Below are 22390 nucleotides of genomic sequence, written 5' to 3'. Positions count from 1 at the left end.
TCTCACCATGCAAACCACTGTTCTTTCCTTATTCCTTTATCTGTGTTCTCTCTTAACAGACCATACTTTTGCCATTAGCTCTCTGGTTTTGCTTAAAGTCCAGGCACAAAAGACCTTGTGACCACTAAAAAAATAAAAACCTCCAAAAAGTGGCCTTGGAGGGGATGGAAGGAGCAGCTGAGAACCACCAGGTGACAGCAGCTTCCCAGCTTAAAACACTGTGCCCATGTGTCAAAATGCACCAGCCTACCCTGGGGCTGTTTGCTGAGCACAGAACGAGCTGTGACCCTAAACTTTAATGGGTGAGGATGCAATCAGTGAGAAAACTGTCTTACTGCAGCCCAGTGATCTTCAGAAATCAAGATTCACCATCAGAAGGGGAAAGGCCCCACTCCCTGCCCTCCAAGGCAACCAGTGCCTCTTCGTGCACATCTCCCAAGAGTCCTGCAAGATCATGTCCCACAGCACAGCTCTGAATTACCTCATTAACTGAGAACAGTGTAAGAACAAAGCCAGGAAGGAACTGTACAAGGTTCCTGGACTAAATGTGCTCAGGTGCATACTCCTAATGGGTGTGTCCTGCAAAGAGCAGCATTTTATGCCACTTACCTCACAGCAGCTGATCAGGAGCAGTTCTCAGCAGGAGCTATAAGCTAATCTGTCCAGGGGTGGAAAGCCTGGATCTCCACACCAAGTTATGAAAGGAGAAATCAAAATTTTCAATCTCCTGTTGGCAAAAAATTCTGGTATTTAGCCTGTCACTGAGAATAAAACATCTCCTAAGGCCTCCCTGGGATACCCTTTGTAAATAATGCTGTCAGCAACATCCCACGCATGATATTTCAGTAACTATATGAAACTTATAAATCACAGAAGTTATCCTGCAATAGAACAAAACTTGTGACCTCTCCTTTTCAAAGGAATCACAAAAATTAAGCTACTTGCTTATAAAAATTATTTTAGTCCACTATGCAAAGCATTTTAAATTGCTCCATCGTAGTCTCAGACCATTTGTTATGGAACAAAAAAATCTTATAGACCCCTGAATTATGACTTAAGATAGATTTAATACTGTTTATCCTCTAGACATTCTAGAGTGACCAGTTCTAGGCATGCCAAGAAAGTACAGGCTATTTTATGGTAATGTCCATAATTGTGATTAAGAAATAATCCTTGTTTTTAACAACTGTTCTCCGTATACATGAGCACTTTAAAAAAATCACGTTGAAATTTAGAGACTGAAGACCCAACTTGAATTGTTTAATAAACAAGACTATCACCATGGACTCCAGCCTAATGCTAAATAAAAAACCTCCTTGAATTTTGGTTGTCAAATACAAAATAATCCACATTATAGAAACTAGGCATCATTACCAGGCAAAGAATTTAATCCAGGAAAGAGAAGTATCTACAGGACTTTTCTAGGCATAATCTTATTGTTGGCATATTTTTGGCAGGTGGCTCAGAGACAAATCCCCACTCCATTTCTTCTACCCATCAGTAAAAAAACTTAGGAATCACTCTATCAGAAATAAGAGAGAACTACACTTAGCCAGCACCTGGACTGAGAAAAGGCTTCCACTCAGGTGGTGTTAATGAAATCCCACCACAGGCTATTACTACATTATTTCTAACCTTCTGAAAAGGACATGTCAAGCCATACTTCCATGTAAGCCTGTGGCAAACATTAAAAGAGGATGCCAGAGTAGGCTAGATAATTAGATACTAAAAATAAGTCACAAAAACAACAAAACATGCCTGAAAATTGCTTTATTTGTTCGTAAGGTTTGTGCGTTTACAGCAAGCGTTAAGTTTAGCTACCATGAACCGTCTGGAAGAGCATTTAATGTTAACTTTGGAGATGTAGAGTGAGTAGAGCCCATATCTGCACACAACATGCTGGTTTTTCTATGGCTGGAATCTGGCATTTATGAGTTACAGGTCTTTGATGTCCTTCTGGATGTTCCACAGGGTATCCGCGCTCTTCCTCAGCTGAGTCACCTCATCGTCCTTCAGCTTTTGGTTGATGACACTCGTCAATCCAGAGGCACTTAGGACAGAAGGCAGGCTCAAGAAGACGTCATTCTCAATGCCATACATGCCCTGCCACAGGCAGAAGAGATCAGATATGAGCCCAACTGCCCAGATGTGCATTTAGTTTATACAACAGGAAGCATCCCGAGAGTAGAGCTAAAAAACTATCATTCTACAGCCTGCAGAAAAATTTCAGTCAGCATATTTGAGAAAATAAACAGCACAGAGCTCTTCTGGATCAAAAGACTGGCAATGCCAAGATGGCTGATTGCAGAAACCTCACCTTCAAACCTCCTCAAACCTCTCGCTTTTATTTATATACAGCAACTATCTGACAAGATTCAGCTGCAGGATTAGGGCAGGTCATCCCTCCTGCTACAGACGGAGCAGTGAGTTCAACCTGCTCAGAGTCCTTGCTGCACCAGGGCTCACAGAGCTGGTCCAGACTGGATGCAGCCAGTCACACCAGCTAGAAAAGGACACAGTTCTCCCCCCCAGGACCTTTGCTAGGCAGTGGTTTGTGGAACTGCAGCTGGGCCTCCATGAAGTTTTCCAGTTTTACACCAATCAATCTGCATGCCACAAATGGCAAACTTTACCCAAGGGTAGGTACAGAGACCTTATTTTCAGCTCCATACTTGTGAGAGGAGTAGGCTAAGAGGTCAGCCTAGAAGGAATGGCTAGAGTAAGCTCCCATTTTAAATTCAAAGTATTTTACAAAGCTTCCTTTGTTCAGCCCCTTGCAAATTGAGACTACTTAGCTTGTCCATAACAACAAAGTGAACCAGAGCATCCAATCAGCCACCACTTCTTACCTTCACCAGTGTTGAGATCGAATGAATCCTGTGCAAGTTCTTCAGCATGGTCTCACAGAGGTCAGCAACACTAAGGCCAATAGCCCAGTTTGTGTATCCCTTCAGTTTGATCACCTCATAGGCACTAAGGAAACACGGAAAGACAGTGGCATTTAAGATTCCTTCAAGACACTGTGTGAATTACTTAAGAAGAGTGAAAGTTTCCCATTTAAGAAAAAAAAAAAATTAAACTCCTGGAACACTTTCTAAGGTATGGAATTCAAATATCAAAGTAGGAGAGTGATGTGTTTCAGCATTAGAAGATAAAGCATAAAGTCCACATTATCCCATATGTATAATAAAGAATATCTGTTGTTCTCACAGGATTAGCTGAAAGGAAAATTACTTTCCACCTAGGAAGAGTTCTTAGTGTTAAGTAGAAAAGCACACCTAAAGCTAATAAATTCTCAATTTCAGTCAGTGGCACAATAATTCTGAGTGCATTTGGAATACATAAACATTCAGAGTCGAAGCCATGCACTACCTACACACACCCCCTGGTGTTTTTAGCCAACATCCAGAGAGAGTGCAGGAGAGCACATTCAAAGCACAAGCCAGACAAGTGATTTAGCAACGTGTAAAAAAACTTCCCTGCATCAATGAACGAGATTTCCCCCAATTCCAACGCTCTGCTCACAGAAACACACTGCCCTTCCCTGGCCTTGTGCCCTGTGAACCACTTAAGAAGCTCCATGAGAGAAAACAAGCACACACAGCTCTAAGCACTGCAGTACTTAAGTGAGTATGTTATGCAATAGCTTGTCTGGCTGCAGGATAATGAAAGAACCAGGTGAAATCCTGCATTTTTGTGTTTAAACCAGCAGCCCCACTTACCCATGCAGCCCTCTAAATAAAAGGGCATGAAAGCTGCAGCACATCACAAAGACAGTGGTGCAGACAAGCTGTTTTCGACATCACATATATCCATGTTGTTCCCTCGAGTCATTGTACCTGTCAACCACTTTCTTGTGGACCTCCTTCCAGTTCTCAGGGTCTTTGTCAGTTCCCATGGCAGGATTCAGCTGCTGGAGATTCACCCCTGCCACGTTAATTCCGCTCCAAACAGCCACTGGAACAGAGAGAGGACATAAATTTCAATAGCACTTTGCAACTCCCCCTCCACGTTTCCCTGTCTGAAACAGTTGGAACCATAAGTAGCAGCAGTCAGAACCACTATAATGTTTGAGGCAGATGTTCAGTTTTCATTTAGCTGCAGTTAATTCTGAGAACTCTGGGTGTCAATTATGAGGCTGTTTTAGTACTGGCACTTTCACAAGTTGATTGTAACACGTGACAGCAGAACTTTTGAGACCTTGGGAAGGTGTAGACAGCCCTCTCTGAAGTCAGAAACCTCAAATTCTAGCAAAAAAGGCACATCTTAGCTGTTCAGCCTTTTAGAACTAATTCTGCTCAGATCTGCAGCAGGGATGTATTTGCTGTTTCACTCATCAGTGTTAGGTTCAGCCTTCAAGAACCCTACTCTTACTTACACGAGTGAGAGGGTAGCAATATGCAAACTTAAAATATCAAGAGAGGAATTTGCACCTCTCTTCACGCCAGAAGCTTACAAGGCAGGCTCATTCTCTGTTCCTGTGAAGTAACCAGGAATTCTGAGTTACTTCAAAGCAAAAACTGCTGCAGGATGAGCTCTGTGTATGCTCAGCCAAACTCTTGCTTTCATTAGGGTAGGGCTGATCAAATGCAATGGGACACTGAAGGGGTGGCTCCCCTAGAAAACACACAGCACAAAAATATGAAGCAGTACCAATGTACACAGATATTCTGCTGCATCATTTCAGACTTTAAATACATGAGCTGAATTAAGACAGATGGGCTTCTTTGATTTGACATGGTTTTAAAACCATCTTTTAAGTAGCACAGAGAAAAGTCATGGAATGAGGTAAGGGATAATTTTGTTAGCCTGAGTGTGGATTGCCAGGGTTTTCTGTTACCCCTAACAAGCTCTGCCCTTGACTTAAAAGGAGCTGATACTGCTTTCAGAGGAGAACTGTGCTACAGGCTATGTTATGGTACTCCAAAAACTGAGGATAAAGAAAAGTAGTAAGCTGTAGCCTTTAGGACACAACTTGAGCTCACAAAATTGGCCTTTTTGGTTCAGGGTTTAAATTATTGAAGATGTGCAGCTATATTTCACAGGATCACAGGATGGTTTGGGTTGGAAAGGACCTTAAAGATCATCTCACTGCAACACCCCCTGCCATGAGGCAGCCACAGCTTCCCTGGGCTACCTGTGCCAGGGCCTCCCCACCCTCACAGGGAAGAATTTCTTCCCCATATCCAATCTAAACCTGCTCTCTGTCAGTGTGAAGCCATTCCCCCTTCTCCTGTCACTCCAGGCCCTTGGAAATAGCCTCTCTCCATCTTCCTTGTGGGCCTTCAGGTACTGGAAGGCCACAGTTAGGTCACCCCAAAGCTTCTCTTCTCCAGAGAACAATCCCAATTCTCTCATTTCCTAGACTTGTCTCAGCTCTAATCTTCATAAAACTACAGCTCAGTGCCAGTAACTCGAGTGAAGCTGCATCTGTTCCTTCAGGGTTTTGTAACATCCCTCAGACCTCAACCTCTAACACTATTCCTTATTCCCAGAGAAGTCAGAACTGCTCCTTACCGCTGGAATCACCGTGCTCTCCCAAGATCCAGCCATGGCAGCTGCTGGGATGGATCCCAAGCCTCTCGGACATCAGATAGCGAAACCTGGCCGTGTCCAGATTGCAGCCACTTCCAATCACGCGGTTTTTTGGCAGGCCACTCAGCTTCCACGTGACATAGGTCAAGATATCCACTGCAAGGAAAAACACGCACAGTAAATTAAACCACTCACACCAAGAATGCTCCAGCAACTACTTCACTGGAGGTAGCAGGGCAATCAGGAGGACTCAAAACGCGGCTGTGCTCATTGGTCAAAGTATTTTGGGTCTGACTGTTTGGGGGATTTAAAATGAATGCACTGCTTGAGATTTTGAACAGTACCTTGATGGGTCCTCAAAAAATTTGAGGAAGATCTTTGGAGATTCGGTTCCTACCAGCTAAAGTTGGGACACATTTTTTTTGTCACAGTTAAACCCCCAGGGCATTGAGAACTGGGACTGATCTCATGTGGCTGAAATATTCGAGTAATTTCCTGAAGTAACATTACCTTCCAGTTCATCATCACAACAGTGGGTAAAACAATTTACAGTGAGAAGTTTGAGATTTGCATACTCTTTGTAGTTGGTAATTACTTCACTTTAATTTCTTGATTTGTGCATTAAGCAGTTTCTGCATTTGCTACCTCTGCAGCAGGAAAAGCCACATGACCAATATGCTTCAGCTGCATGTGTCTCCAAAAATAAAGCTTTAGAAAAAAAACAGTGGGGCAGAACAGAAGGATGTGAGCAGAGAGAAAAATCTGTAATTAACAGGCCAAAGCAACAATAACACACAGGCTGCAATAATTATGACTCCAACTCTCAGGAGCCAGCCAGTTCTCACACATTTGTGTATACAGATCTGAAATACATCATTTGCTCTGCTCAGGCACAAGAAGCACATCATCTCAGCACAGTTCACACCTCCTCGAGGTGTTCATCAGGCACAGGTTTCTTCCTACAGCTTCAGCTGGGGCTGTTCCTGCCAGGATCACAGGAACCTGTACAGACTACAGAGCACTCCCCTGTCCATCAGTCTGGCTTTCAAGACACTAAAGCCCCTTCTGATGAGCTCACAATAAAGTCCCTTCTGATGAGCTCACAACAACTTCCACTGTAAAAGACTAGTGGACAAAACTCCACGCATTGAGAAAACAAAGGGTTATAAAAACAATTCTGCAAAAGCAACATGCAGTTCCCCTCCTGCAGCTGCTCCAAGTCTACAGATTGAATTCAACCCTGCTAGAACAAGAACGAGCCGATCTTTGTCGCAGTTTGATTTTTTGATAAGTGTTTAAAACTGCCCTAAGTTCTTGTACTTGCACAGTAGCCACTTGCTCAGAACACTGGTATTCAGTAGGACTAATTGTACCCCAGCTAATTAACTCAACCCCCAGCTGAGCTGCCAGCTTTGCATGCACTGTTTCCACTCTGCAAAGTTATCTTTAAAAGCAGCGTGACTTCACTGCCAGGGTTCTGTAGCACTGGCCTCACTCAGGTGCTGAGTCAAGCAAAGACAACCCTAAAAGGACACTCCACAAAGCACATCAGAACGTTTACAAGTCAGCTTCAGACATCCAAACTGCCTCAGTGCAATGAGGTACTTGCAGGTGAGCACACAAATACGTGTAATCAGTTATAGCAAAGTCTTTTCTAATCCAGCTGAACTGTGTAGTACAGTTAGCCCTTATTCCACCACAGGCTTCAGCATCAAACTCTTTTTCCTGAAAATAGAGAATATAGGGCAAGTTCTTCATGCTGAAGAATGGCTGTTATCACATCCAGACACAAAAGTTATCCTTTAGAAATAAAAGTTTTAAACTACCAACCGCTTAAGCCAAAGTACGTAAAGAACTATTTACCACAAAGCATTCTTTTAAAATAAGGACACCATGACAAGTTCTGAATAAAGAGAGCATCAGAATGTACAGGATATTTGTTTGCATTCTGCTGTTGGCAACTGCCTGGCAGATGTCCACAAAAAGCTATTAACCTTCAATTTGTATTAAAAGACCGTCAGAGAATGAATGTTGTGTTTTACGAAACAGAATTTTGAACAGTTTCAGAAAATATTGCCTTGCCTGGATTGGAAACCACAATGATGATGCAGTTGGGGCTGTACTTCACCACCTGAGGAACGATGAATTTGAAGACATTCACGTTCCTCTGGACCAGGTTGAGGCGACTCTCCCCCTCCTGCTGACGAACCCCTGCAGTCAGGACCACGATCTTGGAGTTGGCTGTCACAGCGTAATCTACACCAGAGCACGGGGGGAAGACACAGAATGTGTTAAATACACTTGTCACTCATTTCAACAGCATTGTGTTCAGACAGTGTTACAGGTAGCTTCTCCACTGGGCATTACAGTCAAACCCAAAACCATGAAGCATCAATATTTAAACCCAGCACCACCTCTTTAACATTGTCCAGTTTAGGTATCAACATATATGGGTCTGGAAAGCACATTCAACCACTCTGGATCTCACCTCCACTTCCCAAATAACGACATTATTTCTTCTACAAAGAGGTACTATGGTTTCATTAAAACCAACTTTACTAAACAAGCCCCAAACTGTAAAGTGGCCATTAGAGATGTAAGAGAAAGCCCAGATTAAGAGCTACTCCCACTGCTATGATGTTCATCCAAACTCTCACCCCATTTCATACACTTTTTTTCAAAGCCAAATCCTTTGAATTCTTTAGGATTACACAACTAATTCTCCACTATCAAGCAAAGTCACAGAATATCAGTAATAACTAAAAGAAACGGAGGTTCACCTTTGTCTGCCACGATCTTGTGAGTGTGAAGGAACAAGCTCCCGTGCTGTAGGTCCATCATTTCTCCTTTCAGTCTGTCTTCCACAACATCAACCAGAGCAAGTTCATCACAAAGACCCTGAAAACAACAAAATCTGGAGTCAGTGAAGCAGTTCACTTGCATTTGAAAGCTAACCTTGAGTTGAGGTCTGTTTTGTTTCAAAGCAACGTGCAACAGCCATCTGAAAGCATCTTTTTTCCAAAGTTAAACCTGGGGGACAGCACCATCTTGGTGTTCTGATGTATCCCACAGGAACAGAGGCTGCTACAGCACAGGTTCATAAAACTCAGACTTTCCAAAAAAGATGTGATTTGCAGGGAGTTTGAGTTCACAGCCAACCCTTTGCTAGAAAGGCACTTCACAATTTAGTTATTATATTTGGAAAAAAGTTGTATCTTTCAGAGTTGGAACAAAACTTCTAAAACCATCCAGCAGATAGACATGTTGTAAATATTTAAATGCCTAAAAGAACACTCCACATAATTATCAAACCCGTATTCTCTTTTAATGTGGCTTCAATCAATTAATTTCTATTATATTTCTAAATTCTACTAAATTTCTATTAAATTTCTATTAATTTCTATAATACTATTTACTTTGCAGAATAGATTTAGCCATGTGTACTTCTTGTCCAGCCAGGTTAAGCTGGGAGATAACCTCATACACTCTCAGAACAGGAAAGCAATGAAGTATGGGAGTGAAGGGAAAAGGCATTTTACTCTAATGCAAAGCCTTTTGACAGAAATTTTTATTATCCTTGTTAATTCCATTATCCTTAAAGGAGGCTGATCATGTAGTAAATTATATTGAAACTCAAATTACTTCTTCTCTATTTTCCTAGATATCTACACTCCATTTGAGAGTAGTTAAGCCGTTTTTAGCAACTAAAACACTGTTTTTCCTGTGGAAAAATATATTTAACTGCAGGCATATTTAAAGTTTCCATTTCATACTCTGAAATAATGTTGGTTTATTGCTTTTCTGCACTGCATCCTTTAGCAGCTGATTTGATAAAACTGTTGAAGAAAAATCATAAGAATCTGTATCTGTACTTGCTCTGTTCTCAAAATAGCCTGCAGGGTAAAATGAATGCCTCAGTTGTTTAAACACTATGAAAAAATATGCTTAACTGAAGTCATTGGTGTTAAAGGAGGTACTACAATCAGAGTTTGAAAAATTAATGTGTGCACATGTGCAATTATGGATAGATTTATACACACAGTCTGATGGGACTTGCAGTCTAGAACTTGCAACCAATATTTCCCAGAGTCTGCAGGTTCCAAGAACAGGTTCTCACTTAAAAGAGAAGAGCAGCTGGAATAGCTCCAATGACTAATTTCATGAATTTGCATCACTTGTCTAGAGAAGAACTCGGCTCATTATCGGCACACACAGGAATGAAGCCTACACAACCACTAAATGCAGCTCAAAATACTCTCATTTAAAGCAGCTGATTTGTGGCTGTGGACATGTTCCCATTTCTAAATCAGTGTGGCAACATCAGTGACTTGTCTCTAACAGAGAGGGAGCTAAAAATAACCAGCATGGAAGTTTTGGTGTCAGGCAAATTTAAATATTAAATACTACACCAGTGAACTGAAATCAGTATTAGAGCCAAACCGTGCACAGGTTGGATGACAGAGGCTCAGTGTGAGCCAGTGTGTGTGCCCAGGTGGGCAGGAAGGCCAAGGGCATCCTGTCTTGGATCAGGAATGGTGTGGCAGCAGGACCAGGGACAGGATTGTCCCCCTGTGCTGGGCACTGGTGAGGCCACACCTCAAATCCTGGGTCCAGTTCAGGGCCCCTCATGACAAGAAGGACATTGAGGGGCTGGAGCTTGTACAGGGAAGGGAACAGAGCTGGGGAAGGGTCTGGAGCACAAGTGTGATGAGGAGCAGCTGAGGGAGCTGGGGGGGCTCATCCTGGAGAAAAGGAGGGTCAGGAGGGACCTTCCCCCTTCCTACAACCCCCTGACAGGAGGTTGTAGCCACATGGGGGTCGGGCTCTGCTCGCAGGGAACAAGAGACAGGACAAGAGGAAACAACCTCAAGCTGTGCCAGGGGAGGTTTAGATAGGATATAAGGAAAACCTTTCTCACTGAAAGGATGGTCAGGCGCTGGAACATGAACGTGGTTGGGTCACCTCACTGGAAGTGTTTAAAAGAGCTGTAGATGTGGCACTAGAGGACATGGTGGACTTGGTAGTGCTTGGCTAATGGTTGGTCTTAATTATCTCAGAGGTATTTTCCAACCTAAATGACTAATTCAGTTACAAGAACCAGACGGTTTTGTAACAAAAATATTTTATACTGCAGCTTATACTTGTAAGAGAATAAGAGCAGAAGTCTGGCTGACATAAAATCCATGACATCATCCCTGCCTGAAAAATTTAAAACCAGTTTTTACTTTGGGTTTGGTGCACAAAACTCAGTAATAGTAAAACTTTTCGCTTAGATATCTGAAAGCAAAAATTTAATCCTGCCTAAAACAGTGTACCGAACATAGATGAATGCTGGATTGTAGAGCAGTTTGTGGTAATATCACCTGTCTCCCTCACTGTACAAGGTTCCAGGACTTCAAAAACAAACTAGTTCAGCCCATGAGAGGCAAACATTTGCTTAAAAAAATAAATATAGAAACCCACAATGAACTATCACTGTTTTCCCCTTAAATTTCTCCTTTATATAAGTTTTTTTAAAAATTATTTGCTACCTTCACATCAGTACTCAAGTTCCACTGTGGCCTTTTCTTAATGTCAGTTTTCCCTTGGTCATGGGGCTCATGAATATCAGCAATTAATTATTTTTTTTTTTAATATTTTAAACCCCACTATATTAAAGCAAACATTCTCAGGGTAATATGTTGAAGGATCATCTGCATAAAACACAGCTGGTTTAGTAGTACATGCAAGATTTTTCATCTGACTGTGAGCTACCTGATTTAAGGTAGCCTCTGCAAGTGGGCAGGGCATATCTGTTTATGCCTTTGTTAGGAAAAAAAAAAAAAAAAAAAAAAGATCTGCAGCTCCCATCTGTCTTTCCAAAATAGCACAAGAGGAATCAAATTTAACTCATTCACAGTATTCTCTGCAAAGAAGACATCCTTGTTGCATAACAAGCCTTTGCTTTGCTCAAAGAGAATAATATAAGATTTGCAGAAAACAAACAAACAAACAAACAAAAAACTCTAAATCCAGACCTCTATTTGTAGTTTTTGAAAAACTAGCTAAAACCTCCGTGGAAAAAATAAGAGAAATCAAGAAGTCTGCTTAAGGGGATAGCAGTATTTTCAGCTATTACGGCGCACATGCCTTAAAAGAGTAAAAAGCAAACACTTATTGTTCTGATTGCTACCCCATATTTCACATCCATTTCTGCTCTGCCCACATTGTTTTCCCACCAGAGCTCCCTCACCGAGCAAAACTCCAGCTTTGTTGCGGAAGAATAAGAAAATTAAGAAGAGAATGAAAAGTTTGGCCGGGGCTTAGGAGCCACTGCTCACTATATTTCCCCAGCAGCCTGCAAAATAACTCTGCCTAATGAGAGATTTATTGCCAAGCACGGGCGGAAAGGTGAGAGAGCAAGCAAGGAGGAGCTGAATGGGGAGGTCAGCCTTGTAGGTCACTGGTTGCTTACCCCAACTGCATATGATTCATTCCTGTGCTAACCTACCGACTCCCCCTCCATTGGCTAAGGCAAACAGGCAGCACAAGAGCACTGCGGCAGGGGGAGCCTGAGCGGCACCTCGTCCTTGAGCCGTACCTTTCCAAGGATGCTGATGGCAGCGGCCATCCCGACCTGCCCAGTGCCCACAATTGTGACCTTGCTGTTGGGGGCCGTGGCTCCCGAGGCGATGGGGGTCATCAGCTTCTCCTTGAGAGTGGCCATGGTGTTCTGCAAGGACAACGGGAATATCTGGTTCAAAGCGAGCCAGAGGGTGCTGAAAGCCATGTTCCGAGCCGCAGGCGTCACCTAAACCCGCCGACCGGGGTGCTGCGAGCGGCTTTGCTGGCGGCGCTTTTCACGCAGCGGGTTGGCCCGCGGGCACGACGCCCCCGTTGGCTCGCAGGGCTCCTTCCAAGCCGCAAACCCACCCGCGCATCCCTCCGTGGGATGCCGCGGAGCTGCGCGCCCCGACCCTGCCCGGTGCCCGGCGAGGGGCTGGGCACAACCGACCGGCCTCGAGGGCCGCCCGCGGGGGCGCCGATCCCAGCGCCGTTACCGGCCCCGAGGGCGGCAACGGCCCCACAAACCCGCACCGGGGCCGGCCCCGACACCTCGGCCCGGCCGGCCAGCTGGGATCCCGCCGGGATCTCCCCGATCCCTTTCCGTGCGCCCCAGGAGGCTCCCTGCGCTCGAAACCACGAGGGCAATTCCCACCTCCCCGGGCCTCGGGGCGGCACACGGGGGTGGCTCCGAGCAGGGAGACACAGCCTGGCCCTGGCCATCCCCAAAAGATCCAAACCCCCGGGGGAGCCACAGCCTGACCCCGGCCATCCCCAAATCCCCGGGGGAGCCACAGCCTGACCCCGGCCATCCCCAAATCCCCGGGAGACACAACCTGACCCCTGGCCATCCCCAAACCCCCAGGAGCTCCAACCTGACCCCTGCCATCCCCAAACCCCGGGCATCCGCAGCCCGACCCCTGCCACCCCAGCTCCCCCCCTCCCCGGCCGCCACGCACGGATAGTCGACCCAGGCGCCCTGTCCCGGCGGAACTGAACCGCCGGGGCAGGAGGGAGGGAGGGCAGGCAGGGCAGGCTGGGCGACACTCCAACGCCCCCATGGTGTCGCGGGGGCCCCCCCCCCCCCGTTACCCACCGGTCTGCCGGGGCGCGGGAGCGGCGCGGGCAGCGCGGCCGTGCGGGGCTCGGGCAGGGCAGGCAGCGCTCTGCGGCGGAAGGGGCGGGCGCGGCGGAGCCCGGGGGGAGGGAGGCGGTGGTGGCCGCGCTCAATCCCCGGCGAGGACGGAGCCCCGGGGGGTGTGTGCGCTCCGCCCCGGCGGCCGTGCGGGGCTGGCGGTGCCCGCGGGGAAGGAGCGGTCGCGCTGCCCCCCCGGCGGGTCCCGCGGGGACTCGAGGGCTGGTCGGTGTCACCAGGCAGGGCAGGGTGGGGGGGTCTTTAACTGCCCCGTCGCGGGTCCGGCCGCGAGGGACGCCCGAGCAAGGGCGAAACGGAGCAAAAATAAAGCGATTTTTTTTTTTTTACCTGCTCTTTTCCCAGGGGCGCAGTTGCTGAAGCCCTCTCTGCTTTTGTCCCTCTCTGATTCTGCGCCCTTTGCCTGGCTCGCCCCGTTGAGTTTTCGGTGGTTGAACGGGTCCCGCCCGCAGCCACGCGGCGATGCTTTGGCAGGAATAAGGGATGTAACCTGAGGCAAGGGCAACAAGGAATGTAACCTGATGATGCAAAGCCGCCGCCGCTCCTCCTCCTCCTCCCCTTCCCTTGGCTTCGGCCGCGTCCACGTCGCGCTCCTCCCTTATTTCACCCTATCCCAGTAGGGCTTCCCTTTAAAATGGTAATATATGGGACCTGCGGAATGAGCCCCTGGAGCGTGAATGGAATTTTGTGCCTTGACAAAGTTACAAGCGCATCATGCGGCACTGGGAGCGACAGCTATCAGACGATATGATACCCTTTGGGGGTTGGACCGGGTGATCTCCAGAGGTCCCTTCCAACCCTAGCAATTCTGTGATTCTTTTCCCCGGACCCATGGAACACACAAACTGAAATGTTTGGATATACAGTGTGCCACTGCTGCTGAGCAGAGAAGGAAGTGATTTCTTGAAATCCCTGCAGGACCAACGCAAGCAAAGAAGGGAAGAACAGCGAGAATGTTTTCTTCTAATGCTGTAATATTACTTCTTTCTGTCTGTAAAGGAGGAAAGTAAAGGCAGAACACTGAATGATACACATTTAGTTTCACTGGGGAGAAACCAGAAAGCTTTAGGTTCCTCAGCACACGTGATCAACTCTGTCTCACAAGAGGGAAAACAGAACAGTAGATTCCAGAGCCCTCCCAAATAAGTCACTGGGTAAAATGTGAGGAGGCAAAGAGCCTGCCTACGGCCATGGTTACCTTTTTTTCTTCTGTTGTTGCGGCGAGTTTAAAGTTTTATTGATTTTATTTTGCCAGGTTAGTAATAACTGGATTAATTCCCTCTGGCCCACCAGGCAGCCAGACAAACACTGGTGCCAGGATGAGGGAGGTGGTGAGCACGTTGGTGAGTAAAGGACGAAACTGCCTTTCTGGACAGCAGTACAGATCCATGGTGGCTTTAAATTACTGTCTAACCATGACCCACTTTGCTTCTTTACATTGTTTGACATTGCAAAGGGCTCCCTGGAGGGAAAGAAATGAGTTAAGCCATTCACATGACACTTCAGGTAGCAGCTTGCTGTAAGAAAGTCAATTCAATACTTCGAGTTACAGCTGCAATGAGAGCTGGAGGTAAATAATAATTACACAGCAAAATGTAAGGGTAAGAAAACCTATCCTGTATAATCACAATGGGAACATGGACAGATGAACTTCGAGAAAATAAGGAGGAAGGGAAATGAAAAGGTTCTGGAGAGATTAGGGAAGTATCAGAGCAGGGATTTTTCATTCTTGAGCCAGGAGCAAGGGTTCTTGTCCTGCAAAGTTCCCTGCTGCATTATGTCTTCTTTGGACATAAAGAGCATCTCTTCTTATGAGCATTCAACAATCAGTTATCACAGTAGTATTTGTAATTAAATGGGGAGGAAAATGCCACATTCCTATTTGCAAAATCTTAAAGCTTTTAAAGGCAGACCGGACCATTTGCTACATGTTACAACAGTTCTTCTAGGCCCTCATTTAGATCAGGCTTCATTTTGCATGCAGTGTTAAAAGCACAGGGTATTTCATCTCCTCTCAGTGAAGTCCTCTCAATCTAAACAGGCAAGGCAGGAGCAGGACAGTGGGTGGAAGAAAGATTATTCCCTCTTCCTCCTCTTAATTATTTAGTTACTTATTGTTCCAGATGATGAAGGACTGGGGCACAGAGAGGTGAAAAGGTCTCCCCAGGGTCACACGGAAAGTCTCCTGGCATCGGGTCACAGTTTCAAAGTTCAGCTGTAGTTTGGCAGCGTTGGCATTTTTTGACGAAGTGCAGTTTTTCAGAAAACCAAACCCTAGTGTTAAGGGACACGGTCTAAATAAATTTGCCTGGTAACCTTCAAACAGTTACAACATATCTTTTGTGTATACATTTTAGTCACGTTCAACTTTTGGTTTGCATACAAAGTGAGTAATTACATAAGTCTGAGATACCTCAGTTCTTACCTCTGTCCTGTCATCTTCCAAAAACACATGAAAGCAGATAGGATTTCCCTTGCTGTTTCTTTTTTTTTTTTTCCCCAAAACTACAGTTAAATTTGATTAAAAACAGAGATCTCACTTGAAAAACTCCATTGATGGGATTGTTTCCCAAAGCAAAACGTTAATGGTCTCATGGCCACGGTCTGGTGGTGTCTGTACTCCTGAGATAGCAAATATCCTGAAGAATATAAGCTAGGAATGGGAGGGAACCCATTACAGCACAAGAACATGGGATGTAGCCAGGAGGCAGGAGAACATAAGGCAAAGGTGATCTCTCATTGTGTTAGACGTGGTAGAGCAGGTCACTGGCCTTCAGGATGGATATTTCCAAAGCATTGTTTCACATGGCTGTGATGTTGGGGAAAGAATTAATTGTCCAGCTTTGTAAAATACAGAGAACTGAATTAATCTGCTGGGAGTCATTAGGTGCTGTCACACACAGTGCTGGCAGATGCTGAGTTAAAATTCTGGTCCACCTATATTTTAATTCCCTTCTTATTCATCTGGATTTGCCATCGAAGGCAAATTCCCATTTGAAGGAAGATACATCACACAATAAATAAAAATTATCTTAGAGTGGCAGCCCTGCTTCTTTTACCCCAGTTTTGTTTGAAGGAACGGTTCCTTATGTTTTGGCAGCGAGCCTAACTTTCTGTTTAATTTTTGTTTAAAAATTAGACAGTGTTATACAGATAACACACTCATAACAGTTAAGTGCTTTATAACAGAGTTAATAAAAAAACCAAACATATCACGAGCTTGAGGACTATGTATGATGCAAAAGGAGTGAAATCTGATGATCCCATTTAGTGAACATCTTTGGTGCCAGAGGAAACAAATTATTATAAAGTTTACAATTAGCTAAGTAATAACATAAGAACTAAACTGCATTGATTGCCCTGGCTCATTAAAAAGTTCAGGAGAAAAAAAACAACTACTAAATAAAGTGGTAAGTCAGAAATGGGGAGAAGTACTTACATGATACACACATCTGGCTCTGGCAAAGGACCTGGGTTGGGAAGGACCTTCTCTCCCTCCTGAGCCCTCAGTGACTCTTCATATCCTTGCACCTTGGTTCCCTCTTCTCACTGTGCCAGTGGAACTGCTGGGAAGGTCCCCTAGGATCTCAGTCACCATCTCAGTGAAATATAGGAAAATAAAACAGAAATAAACATCCTAAACAATTTTTGTCAAAGGTTCTTTCTAATTCACCCTTAAGTTATCAAAGAAATATTTTGAAGCGTTTCCTACTCCATAACAATCCAGTTTATGCACCCTCTGTGGATAAATAGAAATTTATCTTCTATGAGGAACATTCAGCCAATGCCTTCAAATGCAAGCAAAAATATGGAAAATTGAAATGACATACAGACAGTGATTTTTATCAATAGATGAATTTCCACATGATAAGGAGGATTTCTTTTCTCTGAACTGGTTAACTGTCCAGAAAACTTAGTAGTCCTAAGATTTCTATGGGTGGATTTTGTTCTTTGCATGTCTGAAGAATGGCTTTGTCCGTGTTCATGCTGAAGAGGTTTTTTGCATGAGTGGAATCACCCTCTGTAATCACATAGTGTAGCATATCTGCCTCAAGAGTAGTGTGTGGCACCTCAATTCATCTTTGTTCAAAAATCTCTCTAGTAGTGCTGTAGCACTACTGCAGTAGTATTTAGGTAATAGGTAATAATTACCTGCTGAAATACAATAAGATATTGTATTATAGTGGGTTTTCCAGTAGTGCTTCATGGAGGGACACATATAATCCCTTTAATGACTTCTGAAGTAGTTCTACAACTGCAGGACTCGTTACCTCTCTGGGATTTGGTTCCAGGTTTCCTCTTATGTGTGTTGTACTTGGAGAAGGTACTATGCTATTTGAATCTCCAGGTCTGGGTACTGTTTACACAATTTTGCTAAGGAGCAGATTCATCTCTCCACTCCCTTCCACCTAGACATTCTCTTGCATGGTCCCACAATTTACCCTGTTAAAAATTCTCCTAATTCTGAAGGCAGACCAAATACATTTTTGCATGTTTTACAGAAACCTCTGCCTGTGCTCCCTGGTAGAGTCACAGGCTTCCAGCACTGCCTTTGAAGCAGATTGCTGATGTTAAGGGTCAAGGCTGACTGACGTGCCCTCCTGTTTGGGGAGCATCCATTGATGTCTGAGCTCGCCTTTGCCATATTGCACTCTGGACCCTTCCCACTCTGCCTTTCACAGGGCAAGCTTTATGGAAAACACTGTGGACACAGCCCAGCTTCCAGTAAGCATTATTTAACATATTTCCCGGTACTGAGGGTTGTTTGTCCCCACTGCTACAGCCAAGTCCCATGTGAAGGCCAGGAAGGACACTCTTTGTGCTGAACCAACTGGGTACTCGTAGGTGGCAGATATCCATGGGCACATTTTGAGCTTTCTCCTTCAGACTATAAAACATATCCCAGTTATTCAACAAATCAAGCTTCCACTTCGGTTTGTAACGCTGTAGGCAAAGCAAAGTGAGCCATGAACTTTACATGATGACTGTAACAAATAACGTTGATCTGGATCTAACAGGTGCCCATTTACAATTTCTCTTATTCCTTTTAATTATTGTTAGGAGCTGTTGCTCTCTTTAGCACACACCATTACTATATAGTGAAAGAGGAGCCAGTGAAATGCTTCCTGGCTGAAATTCAGTAGTGTGACCTGAAGGACTCCGGTGCACACTCATCGCTCCAAAGATGGGTCAAACCAGATCAGAAGATGTTGCTTTATGACTATCTGGCTCCATCTAAGTACCATTATTTTTGTTCTCGATGCTGCTGTCTTCTGAGCAAAGAAATTAAGACATGGAAACTGTTCCTCATGAGCTATTCCTCGGTTTTCCAAGTCAGCCTTGAACCAGTCTCTTTCTGAGCCAGTTCAGCTCATGAAATCAGTGGAAGACTATCACTTTTATTTCCTTGAAGTAGACTGCTGCTCATTAGCCAACCAATTGGGTTCAGTGAAGGGTCCAGCAAATACCAGAGGCAGCTCAGGAAGCAGCATGAGCAGGCACAGTCCCATCCCTGTGTTGTGGCTGGGGGACGCTAAATCAACTCTTTGTCTCTCCTGTAACTCGAGCCTAAATTAAGCTCGTGCTCTGAGCTGCCTTCTAGAGAAGCTTACATTTCCAGACTACAGAAGGAGCTGGGGATGGGGATCAGCTAAATTTAGACTCTGTGAATACCTCTTTCTGTACCCAGTGTTATAATTCCAGCTCTTTATTAATAGCACCTTGTGCCCATTAACTGTTGTAAATTGTCTTGGATCAACCCCAGCACTGATATCAGCTAACACTGCCTAGATAAGCACCACAATTTTTTACCTCTTGTCAGGGATGTACTGTGTGTATTTAGCTTGTATTCCTGAAATCTCCATGTCATTGTAAACTTGCTAACTAGTGCTGAGACATAGGAGAGGCTCCCTGCAAACCTGTTGATTTGCTCTTTTAGCACCTGAAGAAAAGTAGGTAGAAATTTACCCTGCCTGGATTTCAGTTTTATTGACCAGTACTCAGAATAGTAATTAAAATTAATAAATTTAAAAGGGTGTGTTGTTAGATGGCAGGGACTTTTGGCTTACAAAAGTGCAGTGAGAAGTGGTTCATTCTGAAAGTTCAAGAAATATGGAAGCTATCCTCAAAGCACCTAAAAACTATATTTTGTGTGATGATGGATTGTCTTGTCCTTTTATAACTTCACTAACTGGGACTGCTCTGCCTGGTTGGGCTGGTTCTGTGCCTGAAAGATGGAGGCCTTATCCTAGCTGTTTTGAAAAGGTCACAGAAGTGAAGACAAAAATTAATGAACATTATGTGATAGGCATCACCCCCCCCCCATTTTTTTCCAGATCATCCCTGTAGTTACAGATTGGTGTTCTACTCACTGCTGTCTCTAGTGACTGTCATTTAATTTATTTCTATGTCTGTGAGTAGACTAAAACCCCTTTAAAATGATGTGATGTCCTAAACTTACTGTTTACTTTTCCTCAATACAGCTGATGCACCTCGTAGTCGGTCACTTCTGCAAACCTGTTCCTGATTGAAATTGCTGGCTGTGTGATGCTGCTTAATGCATTTTCAATTGAATTGTGCCTGCACGTGTTATTTCACAAGTGATGTTCAGTTCCACTGCAGCTGTCGTATCTGCTTGGGGATGTGGTGCTCACCTTTCCAATCAAATAAATACACAAAAGTGATTACATTCCACTTTCTCCTGTTTCATCCTTGTGCAAAACACAATTAAATTGCCTTGCCCAATGATAGGAAGCACACTCAGAGGATGTTTGCAGCCCTTCATCCTTTTTTTTTTTTTTTTTTTGCTTCATGTAATGAAGAAGCATGACATCTGTCCCTGTTTGTACAAGGTAATTGTTTGCTGTCCTGAGTTTGCAAATAGCAGCTGAAGGGCCTGCATGAGCATGGATGATTATCTGCCTCAAGTGCTTATTGCTGTTACTCTTTACACCTTTGATACCTGGTGTGTGTGATGTGTAGTTAGAGAGTAGTTCTACTGTGGCATGATTATGTTATTCCAACAGCAAGTTCTACTGGAAGGGTGCAGTGCTTTCACAAGCTTCAATTTGATTTTTAGCTGTAGCAGCAGCACTTCTAAAAATCACAGAATATTCTCATTTGGAAGGGACTCACAAGGATCTTCAAGTCTTAAGTGAATGACCCTTACAGGGGTTGAACCCACAACCTTGGCATTATTAGCACCAGGCTCCAACCAACTGGGCTGATCTCAGCGTCAAATTGACCAGGCCTCTGCTTTATTTTTGGTGTGGTAAATGACAAAAAAATACAGTTGTGACTTCTGGGCAGCTCCTCAGTTGCCTTTTAACATGCCCTTTGTGAACTGCAATATTATCTAAATATCAATTTCAAGATGTTAGCTATTAAAGTAATGCAGAAAAAAAAAATGCAAAAATAAAGAGCCCAGCCCTCTTCTACTTATTTTTTGCCGTGAAAAATGCCTGTGGGCCCTGGGCTTGGGCATCCTTTGCTCCCATGGATGGTTCATGGGCAAAGGGAAGCTCCTCCTTGAAAGATCTGTCAGGCATGAGGCTGACACCATGATTCTGAAACCTGATGTGACAGAGGCCAGCCTGGCCTTGCTCAGTAGTGAACTGTTGATCTGTGGAACAGAGAAAATACAGAAACTTACAGACATTAATGGCAAAATATCAGCACCTGACATATGATTCCTGAGGACGATTTGGCCAATCCTAAAACACAGGATAAAAGGATGAAGGGCCTGTAGGAGTAGGATTTTAACGGGTTTGGTCAGCGGGCTTAAAAAGCTCTTGGTGGGGAAATATAGGAGCAATGGATATACACTTTGATGATGGGGTTTTCCTCATCTACAAAGTGTAGGTTTATGGTTGTCTAGTCATGTTACAGTAAAAGAAAAAAGTGAAGTTATTTTGATTCATCTACTCTAATCCAGATGTGTACCATGAAGAAAAATACACTGAATCCTAAAAGTGCCTGTTCCTTCCCCTCTCTCTGAGAGTGGGCTGGAGTTGTTGGACAGGGGGAAAAAAACAAACAAACAAACAAACAACAGTGGATTTTCAAGCGGATCAGTGCCACAAGAAAAGTGAGTAGGGACAGGTAGCAGGGGAAAAAGAGGAGGTGGGGGTCAGTGTTTTGGTCCTGGCCCTTCCTAGCTCAGCATAAAGCAGCCACGAGGCTGCACCTTGAGGGCAAGGCGAAGGTCACTCCTTCCAGCAGAACTCTGGGCTGCAGGGGCGGCGGGACATGTGCTCCTGTTGAGCCCCTGCCAGCTTCAAAGGAGAATTATTTCACCAAAGCAGCTGCCAAGGTCAAGTGACTGCCTGTGTATTTATAGCAGCAGGGGCCGTGCCATTAAACAGCACCGAGTGCCCAGACTAGCAAAGGGAAATGAGAAGGTCTGGGAACGCCACCTCCAGCTCAGGTTCCCTCTGCTGCTCGTGTGCTGGAAGCCTGGTGTGCAGCTGTGATGAATTCTGTCATGGTCTCGTTAGCAGACATAAAAAAAAATGACATCAGATTGAGTTACCCTATGAGTAAGACTCGGCAGACCCCCTGCAAAGAGTGCTCTGTAAACCCAGGGCTGGCCAGTCCTTAGAGAGAGAACTGAAGGCACTGCAGGATGAAAAATGGCCCTAGTGCTATCACAGAAATAGAAAAGGGGAAAATCCAAGTGCTGCTGGCTGTTAAGGGCCTCAGAGGTACTGCTTCTGAGAATTTTATGCTGTTTAGACCAGTGTGCTTCTTCACTGGTGAAATGTCTTATAAGGTGGGATTTGGTGTTGCAAAAAGGTTATGGCTATTTCTTTCTCAAGCAGAGAGGTAACAGAACCATCCCTTTTACAAAGCAGTTGTGAAGTACACGTGTCAGGAGCCACCGAGGTTGTTTAGTTATGCAACTGATTATGTCTCTGATATTTACATTGTTCTACCCTCACTGGCTCTAGTACAGCCCTTGCCTATTCCTGGTATCTGGGTCAGGAAATAAAGGGTGTCTTCCTACTGACTTTCATATAAGCCCTTTATTTGCTGCCACTCCTACTCAGGGCATGCAGAGCCTCCTGATCATTCTTACCCCTTTCCAACTGGTTTGGAGATTGAAACCCACTGTGGAGATGGCCCAGCTTGTTCTTATCTCTTGTTTCCTTCAGGTGGAAG

General features: G+C 44.6%; 1 protein-coding gene across 4 annotated transcripts; it reads right to left on the bottom strand.

The window, feature by feature from the left end:
- Positions 1-1755: 1755 nt before the first annotated feature.
- LDHB (lactate dehydrogenase B) lies at positions 1756-18439 on the bottom strand. Of its 4 annotated transcripts, XM_027904861.1 has the most exons (9): positions 18428-18439; positions 13562-13566; positions 12116-12247; positions 8316-8433; positions 7618-7791; positions 5518-5691; positions 3840-3957; positions 2850-2973; positions 1757-2103 (listed from the first exon to the last, which is right to left on the bottom strand). In XM_027904861.1, exons 3-9 carry the CDS (start codon positions 12239-12241, stop codon positions 1936-1938), a joined length of 1002 nt encoding a protein of 333 aa, XP_027760662.1. In that variant the 5' UTR covers positions 12242-12247; positions 13562-13566; positions 18428-18439; the 3' UTR covers positions 1757-1935. The 4 variants fall into 4 exon arrangements, with proteins under 4 accessions (XP_027760660.1, XP_027760662.1, XP_027760663.1 ...); XM_027904859.1 differs by lacking the exon at positions 18428-18439 and having other exon boundaries at positions 1756-2103; positions 13562-13718; XM_027904862.1 differs by lacking the exons at positions 13562-13566; positions 18428-18439 and adding an exon at positions 13175-13279.
- Positions 18440-22390: the final 3951 nt, after the last annotated feature.

Source organism: Empidonax traillii, unplaced genomic scaffold (assembly GCF_003031625.1).
Source record: "Empidonax traillii isolate 1590-97213 ecotype Southwest subspecies unplaced genomic scaffold, ASM303162v1 scaffold1099:size633499, whole genome shotgun sequence".
Lineage (NCBI taxonomy): Eukaryota > Metazoa > Chordata > Aves > Passeriformes > Tyrannidae > Empidonax > Empidonax traillii.
Note: the sequence above shows the minus strand (reverse complement) of the source record. Positions and strands in the feature narration are given on the sequence as shown.